The sequence below is a fragment of the Oncorhynchus mykiss genome, chromosome 25, assembly GCF_013265735.2.
Source record: "Oncorhynchus mykiss isolate Arlee chromosome 25, USDA_OmykA_1.1, whole genome shotgun sequence".
Classification (NCBI taxonomy): domain Eukaryota; kingdom Metazoa; phylum Chordata; class Actinopteri; order Salmoniformes; family Salmonidae; genus Oncorhynchus; species Oncorhynchus mykiss.
Genome location: NC_048589.1, coordinates 20,592,129 through 20,606,629, shown reverse-complemented (window position 1 = coordinate 20,606,629; position 14,501 = coordinate 20,592,129). Strand labels below are relative to the sequence as shown.

The 14,501-nt window shown below is 42.0% G+C and overlaps 1 protein-coding gene across 1 annotated transcript; it reads right to left on the bottom strand.

Moving 5' to 3' along the window:
• Positions 1–1,076: 1,076 nt before the first annotated feature.
• On the bottom strand, positions 1,077–12,765 carry entpd5a (ectonucleoside triphosphate diphosphohydrolase 5a). Its single transcript, XM_021584868.2, has 13 exons — positions 12,282–12,765; positions 11,740–11,819; positions 11,300–11,443; positions 10,834–10,909; positions 10,198–10,233; positions 6,548–6,636; positions 6,370–6,449; positions 5,515–5,576; positions 5,221–5,322; positions 4,312–4,455; positions 4,035–4,091; positions 2,821–2,936; positions 1,077–2,719 (listed from the first exon to the last, which is right to left on the bottom strand). Exons 1-13 carry the CDS (start codon positions 12,574–12,576, stop codon positions 2,636–2,638), a joined length of 1,365 nt encoding a protein of 454 aa, XP_021440543.1. The 5' UTR covers positions 12,577–12,765; the 3' UTR covers positions 1,077–2,635.
• Positions 12,766–14,501: the final 1,736 nt, after the last annotated feature.

Genomic DNA, 14,501 nt, shown 5'->3' with positions numbered 1-14,501 from the left:
AGCCTAGTGGTTCGATTTTTACAATGATTTTACTTTTATTTAACTAGGCAAGTCAGTTAAGAACAAGTTCTTATTTTCAATGATGGCCTAGGACCAGTGGGTTAACGGCCTTGTTCAGGGGCAGAATGACAGATTTTGACCTTGTCAGCTCGGGGTATTCAATCTTGTAACCTTTCGGTTGCTAGGCCAACGCTCTAACCACTAGTCTAACGAAAGGTTGCTGGCTCGAATCCCCGAGCTGACAAGGTAAAAATCTGTCATTCTGCCCCTGAATAAGGCAGCAAACCCAGTGTTCCCAGGTAGGCCGTCATTGTTAATAAGAATTTGTAAAAACAAATTAAATATCCTGTATCCCAGTTTCACAAAACACTATGAACACATGCTCTTTCCATGACAGACTGACCAGGTGAAAGCTTTCATCCCTTATTGATGTCACTTGTTAAATTCGCTTCAATCAGTGTAGATGAATTGGAGGAGACAGGTTAAAGATGAAGGGGAAGAGACAGGTTAAAGATGAAGGGGAAGAGACAGGTTAAAGATGAAGGGGAAGAGACAGGTTAAAGATGAAGGGGAAGAGACAGGTTAAAGATGAAGGGGAAGAGACAGGTTAAAGATGAAGGGGAGGAGACAGGTTAAAGATGAAGGGGAGGAGACAGGTTAAAGAAGGATGTTGAAGCTTTGAGACAGATTGTGAACATGTGCCATTCAGAGGGTGAACTATCAAGAGAAAATGTTTTAAGTGCCTTTGAACGGGATATGGTTGTAGGTGCCGGACGCACTGGTTTGTGTCAAGAACTGCAACGCTGCTGGGTTTTTCATGCTCAAAAGTTTCCTGTGTGTATTAGGAACGATCCACCACCCAAAGGACATCCAGTCGACTTGACACAACTGTGGGACGCATTGAAGTCAACACGGGCCAGCATCCCTGTTGAACAATTTCAACACAAAGTCCATGCCCTGATGAATTGAGGCTGTTCTAGGGGCAAAAGGGGTGTTCATCTCAATATTCGGAAGGTGTTCTTAATGTTTTGTACACTGTATATTGGGCTATTTAAAGACATGTTAGGGAAAACAAATACACTTTTAGTATTTTATTGAAACGTACATGTATAGTGTATACACACATTTTACTTGCACCAGGTTTTCATAAAATATTGACATGATCTGTCAAACAGTTCACCTTAAAGCATAGTGAACATTATGCAGCAGAAAGAACGTTTTCATCTGCAAAGTCGAAGCAGTTACAGACTGGTAAGTATTTTACTAATACAGGTTTACTTTGTAGTTTTATATACAACAGAAGTTATTGGACAGATAGCGGCTATGATTGCACCAGGAGCAATAATAGAGCAAAGTTTAATTTTGTACAGATTGCAACAGCATTTTAAATATTTGTACAGTTCACAAGAAGAAAATTACAAACAGTATTAAGCATTATGTGTGTCTTGAACCAAGAGCTATATTCCTACAAATGAACGATTAATGGGTTGAAGGTCTTTGATATACCTGACATGCTTAGACGCTCTAATAATAACGTTATGACTGGTTGCTGAATACAGCAACAAGCTAAACCTCTGACAGGGTCCTGTCGTCATGCACACGGCTGATCGAACAATGATCATTTAGTGTGCCACCGTAGACAACACAAATAACACAGAGTTCACCAACAGTCAGAAACACAAGTCACTCACTCTGATTCAACACCACCGGCCATCCTACACAAGGCCACACATCTACCAAGGCAGCACTTTTAAACATTAACACCACACATACACCATACAGTATTCATGTATCAAATGCAAGACTTACTCAGTGAGAACACTATCGTCTCCCTCCTCTGAGCTTGACTTGCCTCCTGAGTTGTTGCAAATTGGACACCTCCCTTTAACATGGATGGATATGAACAACTCTGTAGACAACATCCAAGCAACAGATCTCCAATACAGTATCTGCAGTTAAAGTGTTCTGTGCAAAGTATGAGGGGGGAAGCTTTGGCTAAGTCATTTCAACCATCTATTGTTATAAGCCTTGTGAGGGGAAATGTCTTACCCACTTGTCCTACAGTATAATGTACTGGAAAAACATTTCCAGATAGAATGAGTTGCAGTTTAACATTTACCATTGATTTTGGAAGGAAAGTGATCTGGGTAGATTCTCCACCCAAGTCCAGGATCCTCACTGTCATTCCTGCAACCCATTTTTTCAAATATTCCACTGTACTTTACAGTGCACTCCATGACCAAAGTCCTCTCAATACCTTACTAGTCGCATTGCTTTTAAATACTCTACACACTCAAAGGTAGCCAAATAAGACTGCATTTCAGGTCAGACAGCCCTAAGGAAGCGAAAATGTAAACGCTTGCTTTGCAAAAATAAAGTCAACTCACTAATTATGGGTTAAACATACAGTAGAAATAGCTGTCCTTCCTTATAAAAAATATAGTGATTTCTTTGTCAACAGTTCTTGGATTATTTGCAGGAGATTGCTGAGGGAGGGAGGGGATGGGCAGGCTGGAGGAGCGTGGCAGTGCTGCTGAGCAGGAGGGAGGGGCTAGTCAGGGGTCGGTGGCGGAGGAGATGCCCCAAATAACAGGCTGTCCCTCTCAGTGCCTGCAGACAGTTAGGATAGCTGCCCTTAGTGGATGTTGAGGTTGTTAAAGTGATCGAATGTGGCTCCCAAGGCCCAACTTGTTTCAACGTTGTTCACCTTCTTGGCAAGCTGTGGAGCAGAACAAAAAACGATGTTTGTTAAGTTTCGACTTATTAACGTCTTGGTGCCTGTCCCCTACCTTTGTGCCCAGTGACCTGTTCCTGTCTCACCTGCAGCATTGTGTTGTCCTTGAAGCCAAAGCCCTCCTTCAACAGGCAGGTGATATATGTCATATCCATGCAGAGGAAGGGACTGATGGGACGGTACTTGGTCATCTTGTTGCACACTGAAAACAAATCAGGTAGGCACTACGTTAACAACAAATCACAAAGGGCAGAGAGCACTGTGATAGAAATATTATGTATTCACCTTATTTGGTGGATATTTAACAATTATTTACTTAACAGTAACATAGTTCTGTCCTGCTAATGCTGAGTTTTATGACGACAGCACGCGTGGGCATATTTTGAGACATCTTGTATCATGTCTCATGTGGGGTCAAGCAGCAGACAACCTCTAACCTGTACACCACATGATAGAAAGCTAGTCATCTTGTTTGGTTTATTTGGTTTGTTTAGCTGACTGAGAAAGGGGGTGTGAGAAGAGTCAAGTGCTGAGGGTCTGCACATGTTGGTGATTCTGGGGATGGGTGGCAGAGTCAACAGACTAGCTGTACACAGTGTATCTCTCTCAGGCTCAGCCCCCAGGTCAGTTTGGTGTTGTGTGGCTGTCAGGTACGAGAGAGAGAGACCACAGCTGCCCAGGTCAACTGCCTGCCAACCTGCCCAACACCTGACGACCTGCCCAACGTCTGACGTGTTCATCGAGACCATATGACTGTTTTCGCAATGCAAACAGACTTTACATAACACACCAACTCGTTCCTGCTAGCTGTAAATCTAGCACAGGCATTTATTGAGCCACGCGCGCTAACAGTACCAAGGCTATATGTCAATCTAACGTGCCAGAGCACTTTCCACATCAGATTACTGTAAATGGTGTGTAAATGAGTTAAATAGATAAATGTCAATGTGTATGTAAAATATCAACATATTTGTTTATGCTCTGAGAACAGTTATGAATCAGACATTTCATCTGATGGTCCTTGGTTATATTGGAAATGGCAGACGAAAGTGCCAATGTTCCAGGTTAGGTTACAGTAGTGCCAAGATGTTTGGGCATAAACAAGGTTGAGTGTTTGTGTGAGTTAGAACAGCGTGTATTTTTACAGCAAGATTTTGTGGTGAGGAACTGATGTTTTGTAAGGCCCGTGAGATTATTGAGTCTAACATGCAAATAAGCACCAACATTTCTTGTTTGTACACTGTGTACTGCATCAATATAGTCAACATGTTTCTGAGGGGGGGGAAAGCCTAGCACTCACCTTCTTTGGCTCTCTTCTTGAAATCCCTGACTTCTACCATGCCACCGCGACTACCATCTGGAAAGCAAAACACTTATTCTCATCTGCAACAACAGCTGTCTTTTCAGTTTTCCAAGCAAATCCTAAAAACTGCAGTTAAATGTATTTGAGGAGAAAATAACTAAACATTTTTTTTATAAAAAAAAAAAAAACTTGAATCCTTTCATATCATTATGAGGTTTAACTGGATGCTTTCTGAATGGTGGTTTTGTATCCGTCCTGGTCTGTGTCTACTCACCGATGAGGCCTGACTCCACAGCTCTGTCGAAGTAGTAGGAGAAGGCATAGAAGATGCTGCTGCCCTTCACCTCAAACGGCTGGTGCACGATGCCTTTCACCACCCTCATCACCTCATAGTAACACAGCTTGTAACCTGCATAGCCTGGAGAGACACACAGATAACATCAAAATAATCATTACTATCTATCACAAACTGTACTGAATCTTCAAGGCAGGTATCATAAAAGTATAGAGCTTCATGACAACATAACACTCAAGTCAATTGTTAACAAGTCAGAATAATTTTAAATTGGCACCAACAATAAAAGCTTTATTTTCAAATGAGAGTAAAATACCTGAGTTTGCTGCATGCTTGTGGTGGAATGCACTGGGAGAACCCGGAGCCTCTTTATGAGATCAAAATGGGGTTGAGGCTATGGGCTCTCCAGGGCTCTACACTAGAAAAACCCCAAAAGGATACTTTCACAGCACCCTTGGATTGGTTTGTTGGTTACAACCGGGGAAACCAAGTGCTGACAAGAGTAGCACACGCCTGTTGGGTTATCTATTTTTACCACATAATTGTAAGCGGTCAACATCAAGCCTCTCCTTACACAGAAAAATGACAGCTCGGGGACTAACCCAGTATCTTTTGGCTCCATGACCGTGGTATGGGAGTGTTGCATTATTTGTGGAGTTAACTGACAATTTTCCTCTCATTTAAACACAAGGTTTGCTCTATTATAACTGTTTAAAGTCTGCATGCAGAGAGAAAGAATGACAAGACATGCATTCTGCACTGTCCAGTGGGAAAATGTTCTCAACTCAGACTGAACTAAACTCTAACATTGCGCTCTGAGACTGAATAATTTATTTATAGTTTTGAGGATTATAAAAAATAAAATATTATTGAAATTCTTGTGCTTACCGTCAGGAATTCCGCTAACTTTGTAGGTGATTCCACCAAAAGTCCAGTCCTCTCTGAACTTCTTGGGTAGACAGGAACTTGTGAAAACTTTCCAATCCAGACCTGAAAGAGTAAACCAGATTGGTTATTGCATTGTCCCCAACGAGGATGACAGTTAAATAGTGTGTCTGATCTATAGAAATCTTGTGTGTCTTGCAGCATTATACAAATATATTTATCCAGCCTGAACAGATGAATGACTGCAGTTGCCTAGCTTGAATAGCTAAGCAAATACTGTATGACAATTCAAATTACCATCAGCCCCCAAAGCCCCAAGAGTTGCCAATCGAGCCGCTACAAGTCCATTTCCAAGGTAGCTGAATGAGGACAGATATTCAGAATACATTCATGACAATGCCAAGGTAATGTGAGTATGCTGTTTTCATTGCATGCCAGGATATACAATGAGTATACAAAACATTAAGAACACGTGCTCTTTTCCATGACGTAGGTGAATCCAGGTGAAAGCTATGATCCCTTATTGATGTCACTTGTTAAATCCACTTCAATCAGTGTAGATGAAGGGGAGGAGACAGGTTAAAGAAGGATTTTTAAGCTTTGAGACAGTTGAGGCAAGGATTGTGTGTGTGCCATTAAGAGGGTGAATGGTCAAGACAAAATATTTAAGTGCCTTTCAATGGGGTATGGTAGTAGGTGCCAAGCGCAACGGTGTGTCAAGAACCACAACGTTGCTGGGTTTTTCACGCTCAACAGTTTCCTGTGTGCATCAAGAATGGTCCACCACCCAAATGGCATCCAGGCAACTTGACACAACTGTGGGAAGCAATGGAGTCAACATGGGCCAGCATCCCTGTGGAACACTTGACACCTTTTAGAGTCCATGCTCCAACAAATTGAGGCTGTTCTGGGGGCAAAATGAAAATGTACAACTTGTAGTGTGTTTGAGTTTAAAAAAGGCTTCTGAAGTTTGTAATTTCCACTTTGAAATTTCCAACTTGATTTTCCTTTACGAAAAATGTATCAACCCTTACAAAAATGTCCATTAATTATAATCCACATAATAATTCACATTTCCTGTTGCAGCATGATTATTTTCCTGCAAAATGAAGATCTGTACTATAAATACTGCACCAATGCTTGTTTACTTACCTGTGAGTATAGAGTTGTAGAGTGTGGTTGAACATGTTGATGTTGGCAATGTAACTGGCTGGGGCAGTGAAAACTGTTTTCTATGTGTACAGAGAGAGGGGTTGAGTAATGTCTAATTAAATAGCAATGGTTATCTAAATCTTTGTAAAACATCAGTGGAGTTCAGTTGAACATTTACCTTTGATTTTGGAAGGAAAGTGATTTGGGTAGATCCTCCACCCAAGTCCAGGATCCCCACTGTTTTCCTGGTCTTGGCATACAAGTGACCTAAAGCAAACAGATGGAAAGTCAAACACACAGAATTGGAAATAGAAAACTATAGACAGGATTCTATCCATCATCAACATTATAAACAGAAAGTAGAACATACAGGTACTGTACATTGACCACATACTGCATTTAGAATTCATTCATTTTCCAACCACCCGTTTGAGACAAAAACAGGCATTCTAATAGATACAGTTGAAGTCGGAAGTTCACATACACCTTAGCCAAATGCATTTAAACTCGGTTTTTCATAATTCCTGACATTTTATCCTTGTAAAAATTCCCTTTCTTAGGTCAGGTAGGATCACCACTTTATTTTAAGAATGTGAATAATAGTAGAGAGAATGATTTATTTCAGCTTTAATTTCTTTCATCACATTTCCAGTGGGTCAGAAGTTTATATGCTACCAAATACTAATTGAGTGCATTACCTTTAAATTGTTTAACTTGGGTCAAATGTTTTGAGTAGCTTTCCACAAGCTTCCCACAATAAGTTGGGTGAATTTTGGCCCATTCCTCCTGACAGAGCTGGTGTAATTGAGTCAGGTTTGTAGGCCTCCTTGCTCGCACACGCTTTTTCAGTTCTGCCCACAAATTTTCTATGGGATTGAGGTCAGGGCTTTGTGATAGCCACTCCAATACCTTGACCTGGTTGTCCTTAAGCCATTTTGCCACAACTTTGGAAGTATGCTTGGGGTCATTGTCCATTTGGAAGACCCATTTGCAACCAAGCTTTAACTTGTCTTGTCTTGAGAGGTTGCTTCAATATATCCACATAATTTCCCCCTCATGATGCCATCAATTTGGTGAAGTGCACCAGACCCTCCTGCAAAGCACCCCCACAACATGATGCTGCCACCCCCGTGCTTCGGTTGGGATGGTGTTCTTCAGCTTGCAAGCGTCCCCATTTTTCCTCTAAACATAACGATGGTCATTATGGCAAAACAGTTCTATTTTTGTTTCATCAGACCAGAGGACATTTCTCCAAAAAAAGTATGATATTTGTCCCCATGTGTAGTTGCAAACTGTAGTCTGGCTTCTTCCTTGCTGAGCGGCCTTTCAGGTTATGTCGACATAGGACTCGTCTTACTGCGGATATAGATACTTTTGTACCTTTTACAAGGTCCTTTGCTGTTGTTCTGGGATTGATTTGCACTTTTCGCACCAAAGTACGTTCATCTCTAGGGGACAGAACGCGTCTCCTTCCTAAGCGGTATGATGGCTACGTGGTCCCATGGTGTTTATACTTGCGTACTATTATTTGTACAGACGAACATGGTACCTTCAGGCATTTGGAAATTGCTCCCAAGGTTGAACCAGGCTTGTGGATGTCTACAATGTTTTTTCTGAGGTCTTGGCTGATTTCTTTTGATTTTCCCATGATGTCAAGCAAAGAGGCACTGAGTTTGAAGGTAGGCCTTGAAATACATCCACAGGTACACCTCCAATTGACTCGAATTATGTCAATTAGCCTAACAGAAGCTTCTAAAGCCATGACATTTTCTGGAATTTTCTAAGCTGTTTAAAGGCACAGTCAACTTAGTGTATGTAAACTTCTGACACACTGGAATTGTGATACAGTGAATTATAAGTGAAATAATCTGTCTGTAAAAAATTGTTGGAAACATTACTTGTGTCATGCACAAAGTAGATGTCCTAACCGACCTGCCAAAACTATAGTTTGTTAACAAGAAATGTGTGAAGTGGTTGAAAAACGAGTTTTAATCACTCCAACCTAAGTGTATGTAAACTTCCAACTTCAACTGTATACAGTACCAGTCAAAAGTTTGGAAACACCTACTCATTCAAGGGTTTTTCTTTATTTTTACGATTTCAAAACTATGAATGAACACATATGGAATCACGTAGTAACCAAAAAAAGTGTTAAACAAATAAATATATATTTTATATTTGAGATTCTTCAAAGTAGCCACCTTTTGCCTTGACAGCTTTGTGCACTCTTGGCATTCTCTCAACCAGCATCACCTGGAATGTTTTTCCAACAGTCTTGAAGGAGTTCCCACATATGCTGAGCACTTGTTGGCTGCTTTTCCTTCCCTCTGCAGTCCAACTCATCCTAAACCATCTCAATTGGATTAAAGTTAGGTGATTGTGGAGGCCAGGTCATCTGATGCAGCACTCCATCACTCTCCTTCTTGGTCAAATAGCCCTTACACAGCCTGGAGGTGTGTTGGGTCATTGTCCTGTTGAAAAACAAATGATAGTCCCACTAACCAGATGGGATGGCGTGTCGCTGCAGAATGCTGTGTTAGCCATGATGGTTAAGTGTGCCTTGAATTCTAAATAAATAAAGACAGTGTCACCAGCAATGAACCCCCACACCATCACACCACCTTCACCATGCTTCATGGTGGGAATCACGCATGCGGAGATCATCCTTTCGCCTACTCTGCGTCTCACAAAGACATGACGGTTGGAACCAAAAATCTCAAATTTGGACTCATCAGACCAAAGGACAGATTTACACTGGTCTAAGGTCCATTGCTCATGTTTCTTGGCCCCAGCAAGTCTGTTCTTCTTATTGGTGTCCTTTAGTAGTGGTTTCTTTCAGTAATTCAACCATAAAGGCCTGATTCACTCAGTCTCCTCTGAACAGTTGATGTTGAGATGTCTCTGTTACTTGAACTCTGTGAAAGTTGTATTTGGGCTGCAATTTCTGATGCTGGAAACTGTAATGAACTTATCCTCTGCAGCAGAAGTAACTGAGTCTTCCTTTCCTGTGGCTGTCCTCATAAGAGCAAGTTTCATTATAGCGCTTGATGGTTTTTGTGACTGCAAACTTTCAAAGTTCTTGAAATTTTCTGCATTGACTGACCTTCATGTCTTAAAGTAATGATGTACTGTCGTTTCTCTTTGCTTATTTGAGCTGGTCTTGCCATAATATGGACTTGGTCTTTTACCAAATAGTGCTATCTTCTGTGTACCACCCCTACCTTGCCACAACATAACTGATTGGCTCAACCGCGTTAAGAAGGAAAGAAATTCCACAAATTAACTTTTAACAAGGCACACCTGTTAATTAATATGCATTCCAGGTAACTACCTCATGAAGCTGGTTGAGAGAATGCCAAAAGTGTGCAAAGCTGTCATCAAGACGAAGACTGGCTACCTTGAAGTATCTAAAATATATTTTGATTTGTTTAACACTTTTTTGGTTACTACATGATTCCATATGTGTTATTTCATAGTTTTCATGTCTTCACTATCATTCTACAATGTAGAAAATGGCCCAAATAAATAAAAACCCTTGAATGAGTATGTGTGTCCAAACATTTGACTGGTACTGTAGGTCTGTGGCCACCAAGAGAAAGGCGGCGGCTATCATTTTGGCCATAGGATAGGTTTTAAAAGAAATGTTACACTAACTCTGTGTAAAAAGTGAGGGAATATTGCATCCCATCGTGACCAGATGGTGGCCAACATTCAAGACAGTCAGACAGGAGACTTGCACTGCTCTACAACTGTGTACGGTGTTTAAACCTCAGAAATGACCCCCCTGACCATTAACACCACCTTAACAAAACATGAGCAATGTCTTACCTGTCAAAAAGTTCACTGTTACCCAGGCCAGGACTCCTACAAGAGAGAGTAGATGGAGAGTGTATGAGGTAAACATTCACTTGAGCCCAAATCATATGCAATTGTTGCCTTTGTAATCGTGTTGTTGGAAGTACTGATACATATTGCCATTTGAACACATGCAGTTCAGAGACTGTCAGTTAAGATATTGGAGGTTATACTAGTTTTCATTAATTTAGCAGCTGTTACATTAGCCATATTTGTCTGACATGGATAGACCAACCCAGGTCATTACTACTGTCTCAGAGCTCAGGTTATGGCTCTCATAAAGTGAGGCTAATGAATTGCACATCTGATGAAACAGGAGTTGTTGCGGGTGTCTTAATGAGTGATGTGGAGGATCACTTAATATTGAGTGTGGGAAGGACAACCCAGACAAGGTTATTTAATTGCTCTATGAGGTAGCGATAGAGCTCTTATAAACACGTTACTAGGACAGTGTTCGGCGATACCAACCACCTGGTTTGACAATACTGCAGCGTTTAGCTAATCTAAACAATGTCTACAGTTTTCCTCTTTACCAACATACCCACGATACCACAGTACCATAAAAGAAAATGAAAGACAAATGTTTGTGACACCAACAAAGTGACATACCTTCATTTGTTCCATTCATTATGGAGACACTGTTGTTCGGTACAAAGAAGGGGGACTCGTCAAAGACTTCCCGAACCTACGGAGACAATTTATGATGACAGTGCATATTAATAAAGATCATGATGAATAAAGACAATAAGAAAATAAAAATAGATACTTATTATCTCAAGACTCAGGAATTGTTATTAGGCACATTTGGCTGAGAATGGCGGAATGCAAAACCACAAGCATGGCTAGAGTAGCCGCACTAATTTAATAATTCAAATGACATATTCCACTACTCCAGACGACCCCAAAACAGCAGTTTTTTTGCATAGTGATCGCCACCTCGAAGTGGGTAGACTCCCCCCCCCCCCCAGTTTTTTCAAGAACACTTGTAAGCACTTAGCAGTTTCATGTCCCGATCCTTGGCAGGACCTGTCATCCCTGTGCCAAACTAACTGAGGGGAGAGAAAACGTGCCTCACCTCATCCAGCAGAGCATTAGCCTTCTCCTTGGGCAGGAGGCGGAGCCCGGCCGTGGCTTTCAGGACCACCGGGGTCTGCTTCCACTCGTCCTCTGGCACCGTCTTCTTGGCCACTTTCAGCAGCGCTCTGATCGTGTTCCCACCCTGAATGGGATAAAAGGCATTAACAGATGAGCATGGTCTCCACTGGGACACTCAAATCACAGCCGTGACCAAAAGGGCTGATATAGATATTTCAATATAGATATTTCAACGTATTCAGTTGATTAAAGGGTTGATATGTTTGTCCACATAGGACTTCACATCGTCTGGTTTTTAAGATGTAGATCCCAAGACAGTAAATATCAGACTTAAGTGACAGCTTCAGCAGAATCAGTTCATGTAATTGCATGGTCTACATCGCAATGCCTAAATGAGAAAATGATAGACATGATACATACCTCTTCAGGCTTATCTTTATAGGCAGACAGACCAGGCTTCACCGCATGATACATCTCATTGTCCAGAACTGGCAGCTCAACTAAAAAGACAAAAAGTAGATGGAGAGAATGCATTCAATTTTCAAACAAGATATAAATATATGAAATGTGTGAAATAACAGAACTCTGTTGCATTAATGTGTGCTTTGAAATGTGCTTTGTTGCCTCAATCATTGCTAGGCTTTACAATCACTGATGTTAAAGGTAAAGTAAATACATAAACAGCAAATCGAAGTCCATTATTAGAGGTTCGTTTTTAGGGATTTCGGCCACACTAACAGATGATTAAAACTACAACTCAGCTGCCTCTTGGTTCGGTCTTGCCCATGATTACTCTCTCCCCATGCTGACGGCACATGTTTGCCTTTACACCACAGAGCGAATGATCCAACGGCAAACATATGGGAAACAGCTGAATGTAAACCCCTATTGGCTCCTGGGACTAAGCTAAGGCTGAGAGATACTGAATGAAATACACAGAAAAAGAGAGAGAAAACACTCACCTGGGTCTTTCTGGATAAATGTGTAGATGTGGATCCGGGTGCCTGTGCTCCCAGCATCGAACATGATCCCATAGAAAGTGCGGCTGAGGTTGACAGGATGGGAGACCTCAAGCAAGACCTCAGGCAAGACTTTGGGCACGACTTCGAGCAGGAGGTTTTCGGGCAGGAGGTTTTCCATGTTAGCAGAGTGTTCGTGGTGGACTGTCTGGCGAGGATGGTAGGTTGCCTTCACTTGGAAGTTCCAAGCCAGAACCGACATTGACATTACTGTCAGGAGAAGCATCTGAAGAGCCATCTTTTTTTAACACCCAAAGAAACAATTATGCTTTTGTAAAAGCTAAAACACTTTACTCTATGGATATACAGTAAGAGTCAAACTGTGCCTTATTCAATATAGTATTCTTCAGAGGAGCAGCACAAAATGCAGTGGCAGCAGCTTGCAGAGGTGATGAGAGACAACCGGAGAGGCAGAGACAGTGTGGGTAGCAATGCACATTCAGGACTGTCTGGTCATCTGTTTATAGTATATAAAGACATACGGGCTTGGCACTGGGCCACACCATGACAAGTCATCCACCAATCCTGTTGCGTTCCATCTAGGTTCCTTCAGGAGTATCCCCTCTGAAAGAGCAGGATACTGACTATCTGCTTACCAGCAGCAATTCTTTTTCTCTCTCTTCATCTTTTGTGTGCAAGCTGGAGCCAAAAATCCCCCTAAGTGAAGAAAGAAAGAGGATCTATCAAGACATCAAAATGACTGGCTTGTAGAAATTTGAAGCAATTGCCTTAAAATAAATGTTATTGGTGTATTTAATTAAGACTTACAGGCAAGCTTGTTGATTGCTACAATTCCTTCCCTGCACAAAGTAGCCTATTACTCATATTCGTCTTAATTTCTTGTATTGCCCGTCTTGACTTGGGCTGTCAGGTAGTAGTAACCTGAGGTAGTAACCTGACAGGAGGTAACCTGAAGTAGTAACCTGACAGGAGGTAACCTGAGGTAGTAACCTGACAGGAGGTAACCTGAAGTAGTAACCTGACAGGAGGTAACCTGAGGTAGTAACCTGACAGGAGGTAACCTGAGGTAGTAACCTGACAGGAGGTAACCTGAGGTAGTAACCTGACAGGAGGTAACCTGAGGTAGTAACCTGACAGGAGGTAACCTGAAGTAGTAACCTGACAGGAGGTAACCTGAGGTAGTAACCTGACAGGAGGTAACCTGAAGTAGTAACCTGACAGGAGGTAACCTGAGGTAGTAACCTGACAGGAGGTAACCTGAAGTAGTAACCTGACAGGAGGTAACCTGAGGTAGTAACCTGTCAGGTAGTAACCTGACAGCCCAGGGCAAGACAGGCAATACACCTTTCTCTAGATATGTATAAGTCATTGTATGTGTGTATCATATTCCGAACCAATAATGACATGTGAAAATTACCACATAAAAACATAAGCTGCAGACCTTTAAACCCAACCAACCTTTCATACGAGATGTGCTGATGCAACTTGCACTCCAACTGGCATAAATGCTGAAAGAATGAAAGCAATAATCTCACTCCCACTCATCCCTGTGCTAACCACAAGCTTTCCTAGGAAATAATATTTAAAGGCATGTTTCACAGGAGAAACCATGAAAAGCATGGAGTAGCTGTTTTCAGTTTTAGCTGGGTGGTTGGCAAGGTGTCATTAACCAGTCTATCAGCAAAAATATTCTAATGTACTGTAATGTTCAGAGTTTCTGGTTTCTAGGAGGGAGGGAGGCAATAACAATGTTAGCTGCTACTGCAGCTCAGCAAAGAGGCCCTGCTAACTCAGAGACCTCATATGAACTTAGCTTTGCACCAGAGTGGGATTTCCTTCACTCAGTCCCCACGAGAAGCTGCAGCAACAGTAAACAAAGACAGGGCTGAAACAGGTAGAATTTGTATATTTCTAGAGACTGCAGACCTGCTGAACTGGTATCACCCAACTCAGCTCCTGCTAACAGGTTCACCACACAGTCACACACAGGGTGAGTGAAGCACAAACTGTGGTGGCATGTGTCACCCAGCTCAGCTGAGGGGGTGTGATTAAGCCGGAATCGGGGCGGCCAGCAGTCCTGCAGCAGGACTTGAGAAGGGCAGAGAGAAGGTCCACAGAGAGGGCACGAGGAAAGGATGGGGCTTGGCACTAGCATGCCATTCCAATCCCAGGACACTCCGCTGTGCAGCGCACTGTTCTAAC